At 40.0% G+C, this 8,246-nt stretch overlaps 1 protein-coding gene across 1 annotated transcript; it reads left to right on the top strand.

Annotated features, from left to right (window-relative positions):
• Window positions 1-965: 965 nt before the first annotated feature.
• LOC139663714 (secretagogin-like) lies at window positions 966-4,548 on the top strand (the record flags this gene model as incomplete). The annotated part of the gene is made up of 3 exons (XM_071542432.1): window positions 966-1,163; window positions 1,710-1,780; window positions 4,456-4,548. Coding segments are annotated over exons 1-3 (234 nt in total), but the record flags the coding sequence as incomplete, so codon positions are not given.
• Window positions 4,549-8,246: the final 3,698 nt, after the last annotated feature.

Below are 8,246 nucleotides of genomic sequence, written 5' to 3'. Positions count from 1 at the left end.
TGGCTGTTGTTTCTGTCTAGTTTCCAATCCTGAAGAATGACAAAAAAACAAAAAAACAAAAAAAAAGAGGAGGAGTCCATGTTCTTGTTCATATCCCGATCCTTTGCTTTGGCTTCATGATGCTGCTCCTCTCTGTAACCAGTCCTGTCCCTTCTTACATTTTTTTTTGGGGGGGGCGGGGCAAGTGAAAATAACCAATAGCATCGAGTCCAGACTCTTAATGTGTGTGTGACTGCATGATACGACTGTGAGCTGTACTGTTATGTATATATGTGCTTTCATACATGTAGGTATGTGTGTGTATATATGTATGTGTAATATATGCACATGTAATATATACACTGTGATATATTCACACGCCTATGTGAACACAGCAAATCCTATATTGTTTTGGTACTAAGTACACTACTCTACTAGGGGTTTGTATGTAACTGATTTGGAATAAAAAAAAAAGAAAAAATGCAAACAGTGAGCCGGTGACGTCTTGATCCTTTGTTGGCTTTTTCCATTTCCATGTACATTGTGTTTATAATAATAACAGAAATTAATTGTTTTGTTCCAAGTTGGTTTGTTAAAAAAAAAAAAAAAAAGACTCAAAACAATGACTAATTTTTTTTTTGCTCATCATCAGTCTTGTTATGCAGTTTATTATTTGTTCCATTTTTGTCATGGACCGACATGTTTTCACTAAAGTCATTCTACTGGTGTTGGACATTTCTTCATGTGAATATTAATATTGATTAAAAAATAATTTTACAGGCTTTAAAAACGTCTGGATTGTGTGTTTTCTCACATCTTCAGTATAAAGACTATACTAGAAAGTTTTTGCACTTGTTTGCAATGTAATAATACAGCCACCAGATGGCAAATACAATGTCTCTCTCTCTCTCTCTCCCTCTCTCTCTCCCCCTCTCTCTCTATGTCACACACACTCACTCACACACACACAGAGTAGGTGGGGTTTCTACTAAGTCAGGAGGAAGCGTATGTTAAAACAACCAGGCAAGTGAGCAGTGCAGAGCAGGCTGTCACCAGAGCCTTTATTGTATTTATGAGTAAAAGTTGACAGCATAATAAGCTCGTGTTTATTGCAATGGAGAGCGCTTTTGATAACCTGGACGCAGCTGGTTTCCTGGAGATCTGGCAACACTTTGATGCAGACGGTGAGGACAGTTGATGACATGATCATTAGATTTTTTTTTTTCCATAAACATGCAATATAGAGAGAGATAAGTCTAGGGACACATGCAGGATTTATGGAGTTATGTTTCATTTCCCTGTTAGTGTAAAAAGGCCATGCATATTTGTGATGAGAAAAAATGTGTATCTCATGTGTTTAACAAGTAATATGACTTTCACATTTCATTACAAAAGAAAGCATATATCTGGGAAAAAAAACAGTATTTCTATGTGTCTAATGATTAACTTTTAATCTAATTCATGAGTAAAAAGGTGTCATTTCACATAACTAATATCTCAGTATAATAAGCAGCTATGGTTTCACACATATCACACAGCAGATCAGGGTTGACATGTAAAAAGATACAGCATTCATTCTCAGTCATTTTTAATAGGTTGGGTATATGACACATTTTTTTTCAGTACTGGGATTTGGAAGAAATTCCACTTCCTAAACTGACTCAGATTAAGAATTGAATCCAAACTTAGACAACCAAAGCACTAGTATGAATGTGATTTATATTTGACAGATAATGGCTACATTGAGGACAAAGAGCTTGACGACTTTTTCCGTCACATGATGAAGAGACTGGCGCCGCAGGTGAGTCAATATTTTTATATGTGGATGAAATCAGCCATAACTTGACGCGGAGGTTCACTGAACTCCAGATGACAGATGACAGCCAGGCATAAAAGCGCACCATGGCGACATCATTTCCATTGAAAACTGACAATAGATGATGTTATTGGAAAGCTACAAGTATATAATCTGTACGCTGCATCAGTGATGACACTAGAAGAAGAAATCCATGCACATCTGCAGCTCTACAGATAGTGTATTTCTTATTTGGTGTATTGTACTGCAGGCTTCTGCATAGGCAAGTGCAAGTGTTTCTTCTTCCTTTGCAATTTGACACTTTTCTTATTGTTTCTTTCTTATTTCTTAAGTTGCTGTTTTCATGTAAAAACACAATTAAAGCTTAAAGCATCTTCCAGGTGCAGTTGGCTTTGGAGCCAGACTTGGTGCCACTATTGTTTTTTCTCCTGTGTGTGTGTAACTGAGCCTTGTTTAGCCTCTATGCAGTTATCTGGATGGGTGGGGTGACGCTAAGGATGTTAGATAGAACGCAATTAAAGAGCTCTGTTCACTGTCAGAGTGGGTGGGCAGAGTGAAAACATCGCACACACACACTGTTCTGGAAAAAACCTGTGTTGTATGTGTGTGTGCTAATGAAATGATACACTGTGTTTTTTTAAACAAGGTTAAAATGTTAGGCTGTTTAAATGTATATTCGTCATCCTCCATCAGTTAGAATGGAAAACCAAATGTACACACGGTCATTTGTGTGTGTTCTAGTGTGTGTGTGTGTGTGTGTGGACTCCCTAGGATACTAATGGGCTTGTAGTAAAAGCAAACAGACCACCGACCACAGTTCACTTTGTCTTTCTCATCTGTAATCTTTGCTTTCCATCACCATTCTTGCCCCAGGATGAGTATCGTTTTCATTAGGATTCTATTCTATTCGATTCAATTCTATACCATGTATTCCTACCCACTCAAATATGTTCTACTAAAGCTCAACCACTGTATGTATAAGAACATGTGCCTCCATGTCATTTCCCCAGCTGGTGTGAGTTTTGTCCCCTGTGGGCTCCAGTATTTCCCTATAGTAAAAAGCAATTGTTTAACTTTGCTCTGAACTGTTTATACTGTCTATTTTGTTCTATTCTATTATATTCTATACTGTAAGTCTTCTCTATTCAAGCTAAGTGCAGTTAGCATTCACCAGATGCTAGTTCTCTATTGATTCGTCCTTTTTGTCCTCTAGGGCATTCTGCTTCCCCATCATTTAAAATGCAATGAGGAAATACATTAGAGGCTGTTTAAGCCCCTGATTACTTGATCTGAACTGGCGGACCAAACTTATGCATCACCAGTATTTATGCAGATTTTTCCGACATGAGCTCGCAATTATTAGATCAATTACTTCTAATATGATATATGCGAGTTGCATGTCCCGGCCCCTTTGCAGAGAATACATAGGCTTTGTGATGCCGAAGCTGTCCGTCCCATGGGCGAACATGGGTACATGCTTCTCAGTTTGTGAATTCATCAAATCAAATATTAATATGTGCTAAAGACAAACACTCGTCTTTCTATAATGAGAGTCTGGCACCTTATAGTCTGCGGACTGTGTGCTGCAGACTTCAGCACTGTAGATCAACAGGTTACTATAGTTACAGTGACTGGGGATGAACAGAGAGACATGGGAAAATTAACAGCTGGATTGATTTTGAAGTTACAAAAAAAAAACAAAAAAAAAAGAAACATGAAAAGCTCAGATTTGAAAACCATGCTGAGGCTGAGGCTTAGTGGAGAAAGAGACCTGGTCTGCATTTACACAGGAGCAACAAATCTTCCATCTGACTAGCTTGTCATGAAAAGATCAGATCTGCATCGCCTATCTTTTTTTTTGCATCTGCGTAAGAATAATGCAAGAAAATGTCATATATATCAGTGGTTCTCAACGTGGGGTCCGGGGACCACCAGTGGTTTGCAGGGGTTCCAGGGGGTCCCAAGCAAAGTGATGAATTGTTAAACTTCACCATTATTAAGTTAACACAATTAGAGACTGTAGAAGAATGACTGTTTTGACCATAGTTTCACTGTTATCTCTCTACCTACAATACAGATAGTCATGGAATTCTGGACAAAATCATATCTGACAATAAAAATATTCTCAGAGTTGAGTTTTGGGTTTTGGGAAAGCACCAGTCATTTACTTTGCTAGTGGGCACAGCCAGGGGGTCGGACCAACGCGGCATGGCAGTAACACACAGGATCGTGACACCGTCCATTACAAATGACTCTGGAGGCAAAAAGCATCATAAATTTTGTTTTGGCTTGCAGACTTGCGGTGTCAGAAATAACGAGCAAGCCCTATCCAACACAGATTTGACATGTAGGGCGATTTGTCAACCAGGCAATTCATTAACAGTTAGCCTGGAGCTGAGAAAGCAGACCTTGAAAGAAAGAAAAAGAAAGAAGTAGTATCCATGGTGACCATTGCCTAAAATAACTGGGACTCAGCTAGTATTGCGCCGTACAATATCATGTTACATTTTTCAACTAGAATCATATGCTCGATTTTGAGAAGAAATAATGCCTGTTTGTGTCTGGGTGTTGTGTTTTCGGAGTTGTGGCACTGAGGTAAGAAATCAATGTTCTGTACTATTCTATTCTATTCTATTCTATTCTATTCTATTCTATTCTAGGAGAAAGTGACAGATGAGAGAGTCCAGAGACTGAAGCAGAGGTTCATGTCAGCGTACGATGTCACTGCTGATGGGAAGCTACAGATCCAGGAGGTACAGCACAGTCTCTTCTACTGTCTCCTTCTATCTGTGTGTGTGTGTGTGTGTGTGTGTGTGTGTGTGTGTGTGTGTGTGTGTGTGTGTGTGTGTGTGTGTGTATGCACATACTTACAGGTGTGTTTCTTTTACACCACTATATCCCCCCAAAAATCTCTCCTTTCGTATTTAAACTGGACCATCTCTATACTCTCAATCTGCCATACTGGACTTTTACCCTATTTTTTAAGTGTGGTCTCCCAATACATTGTCATATCAAATATAGAAAGGCCATTACATTACATGCAGCATCACATCAGACTGCTCTGTAGGGGAGAGCGGGGCAAGTTGTCACGTGGGTAAGTTGTCTCAACTAAATATTTTACAGCCAAAAGTCCACTTGCACAAATGCTTGCTTTTTTAATAAGAGGTTACCTATGATTACAACAGTCTAAGTCAAAACACTCATAAAAGCAATTTGTATACCTGAAAGTAAACAATAAAAATCTTCTTCTTCTTCTAATCTTCTGATCCTATAATCATCATAAAACATATTTATATATAAGTTGTCAAGTGGTATTTCACCAGTAATGAATAAATTCAAATTGAAATAGAGAGGACCTTACCTAGAAAATATTGTATCTCATTACTAAGGCACTGCTGAGAAATACACCAATGAGCAAAAAGTGTGACAACATGCCCCGGTCTCCCCTATAGACACACCTACATTATCTTCTTCACCACCAATCCTCTCTCTTTCTCTCTCTCTCTTTTTCAATTTACATCCACACCAGCGCACACTAACAGCTCTCTTTCCTCCTCGCACTTATTTCCTCTTCGTCCTTTCTTTCTCCTCCTTCCCCTCTCTCCACCTCGTCCTCTCTATCTCTCTCTTCCACCCTCTCTCGCTCCTCCTTTCCTCTCACCTTCTCCTCTAGTCTTTTATCTCCCTCCCCTCTCCCCCCCTCCCTCCGCTCCCTTTCTCCTCCCGTCTTTTATTCGTTTCGTGTCACCCATGACAATGACGCGGCGTGCACCGTCTTCAGCGGAGAATGAAAACTCATTTCCGAGGCGGCCCGGGGGTCGTGCTAAGCTGTCCCGCTGCACAGAGGGGGGAGGGGGGGGGGGGTGAAGGGACTCGGCCCGCTCGCTCAGCAGAACAGACCTGTTGACATCATGCTCGGATCTGTCTGAGTCATGAAATAGCATTTTCAGGCAGTCAGTCCAAAAGGGACCCGGCTCTCTATTTGAATCTTTGAGGACTGAATAAATCCCCTTGTGCTGTAGGATAATGATCCAGTCCGAATGATCCAGCAATCCAGCTGAATCTTATCAGAGACCAAAAAGTCCTCTTCAATGAGAAGAATCTAATGGTCCTATTGGATTGTCCGATGGGACTCTAAAAAAATCACGATTTGCTCCTAATTAATTCCAGTTGGATTCTCAAAGGTCTTCTCAAAGGAGTCAATCTCTTTAATTAAACCAAACTTAACTGGCAGCTTAACAGGCAGTGGCTCTTATATGTATATATAGGCCTATATTTTTTTTTTTTGATGACATTGCATTCTCAATCTCCACTGTGGAATTGATGAGGCTCTTGGCGGAATGAATCATAACCGGCACGGCGCCAGCTGTGCTCCATCAGAGCAATAATATGCATTTTCTGCAATTCTGGAAAAAAACTTCATCTATTCATTAGGCCAAACCCTCACCCACATGCATTACATCTACAGACTCAAAATCCATTGGTTTTTTATTCATAAAGCAGAAAATCAATACATGTCTCCCAGTAAGTGGCCTGCTGAACGGCACTGATTTACTGCAGCTGATGTAGGAGTGGCCCAGTGCGGTCAAAGCGCTTTCGTTTGAAGCTGCCAAGCTCAGCCTACAGTGGGAATGTATGCTTTTTATAGTGAACCTAGTGAACCTAGTGATGGATGTGTAGTAATGACTGTGCAGTCTGCAGAGGGACTCAGCCAAGGTGCACTACTGCACTGGACAGTTAGCCAAGAGAAATCAGAACTAGCATGAAATAGTATGTCCCTTTAAGTGAGCTTATACCAACACAATGACCATAGATACATGTTTTACTAACAAATTGTTGATATCAAAAGCAATTTGTATTGCAGCTGCCTCATACATACTCTGCAGTTGGTATAAGGAAGGAAATCCTATCTGAAAGCCACAGTATCCTGTGTGACTGCTGCATAGAGTGCTGCATGAGTTAAGTATGATATGGCTGCTCTGTTAGACACACTATAGCTTTACTATCAGACTAGGAAATTGCATCAACTGGTGTATTTAGCGTCGCCAATTCTAACTTTATTCACTATTGCACACTTATCACTGAGTAAGCAACCCTGCAATGTGTTTCACCATGCATTCATTGGTCATTGGTCGCCCATATTTTTTACTGTGCATACTGTTCTGTACATAAATGCTGTAGATCTGACTTTTGGCCAGTGGATCTCCATCTGGATAATTGACAATTGATAGCAATGGGGAGAGTGAAGCCATTATCAGAATGTGTCTCTCAAGGATCTTGGGGTCCTGGGTCCCCACTTTAGGATCTTCAGCAGGAGAGCAATGTTTTGGTACAATAGTGTACAGCCCTCCAATGGGAAGACATTTCTCTGAGTTTGATGACCATGGTTTGATTCCTGAATGCCTTGCACTTTTGCTGTTGGCATAGCTGCTTGCTGCATTGCGCTTTTTCGGTCTGTTCTATATGACAGAGAGCTTTACCTCAGCTCTGTGGCCCACATGGCTGCAGTGTCGTCGTGTATTTTAATGGGATTGCTTGATGGGATGCCAGTTTAATCTTCTAATGTACGGCTGATATCGTTAAAGGGGGAGAGGTGAGGGGAAGGCAGATAGAGAGGCGTGGAGAGGAGCCAGGAGGAGCTGGCGTTTATTTGGCATGTCTGATCGAGAGACATCGCAAGACTGGACTGGACTGGACTAGATTACACTGGACTGGACTGGACTTTGGTGGCTGGGGTTGGCTCAAACAGTTGATTTTTCTGAGAAATACTCTCTTCTAATCCTAATCTAATAATACTGTAATCAGTACCCAATTATGATAATAATTCATTTCAGGTAGTCACTGACATTGTCTCATCAAAAACAAGAAGTAACATCATCGTGAAAAGCGATGATACAGATGTACTTGTGTTGCTCATTTACTATGTCAATCAACACTCCAATATAAAACAAGATCAGAATGAATATTTTTTCTTTATCTTGAAGTAATGCTCAGCAACTTTCACCAAGGCCTTTAAAATTGTAGGCTACATGGAACATATCAAATTGACTGATACATTTTTTCTGTTGAAAACTTTTAATAAACCTTTTTAATAAACCTCTACAGACATAAGAGACTACTTTTGATCTAAACTACTACTTTTTTTTTCTTTTGCTGGTATAATACATTTTTGTATGTGTCCGGACACATTCAAAGATCTGTAAAACTCCTCATAACACTGAGGGAGAACTAGGCCTAAGTTTTTAATGGGAATATTTACATTCATCTAATATTGACCTAGAATATTAATTAGGATATGAATAGGATACTAAAAATGATGTGATCATGCTGCCATGCTAGCATTACTTACGTCAGCATGCAGTTTGAGTTGACCTAAGTGCTGTTAGAATCCTCTACCCACAATGCTTGTTCAGTGTCAAAAGTGGGGTTTTGCTAGGTGTCAAAAGGGCGT

The sequence above is a fragment of the Centroberyx affinis genome, unplaced genomic scaffold (genome assembly GCF_046629955.1).
Source record: "Centroberyx affinis isolate AG114_WGS23_722 - 3 ecotype Tasmania unplaced genomic scaffold, CSIRO-AGI_Caff_v1 ptg004101l_1, whole genome shotgun sequence".
Lineage (NCBI taxonomy): Eukaryota > Metazoa > Chordata > Actinopteri > Beryciformes > Berycidae > Centroberyx > Centroberyx affinis.
This window is presented reverse-complemented; position numbering and strand designations above follow the sequence as displayed.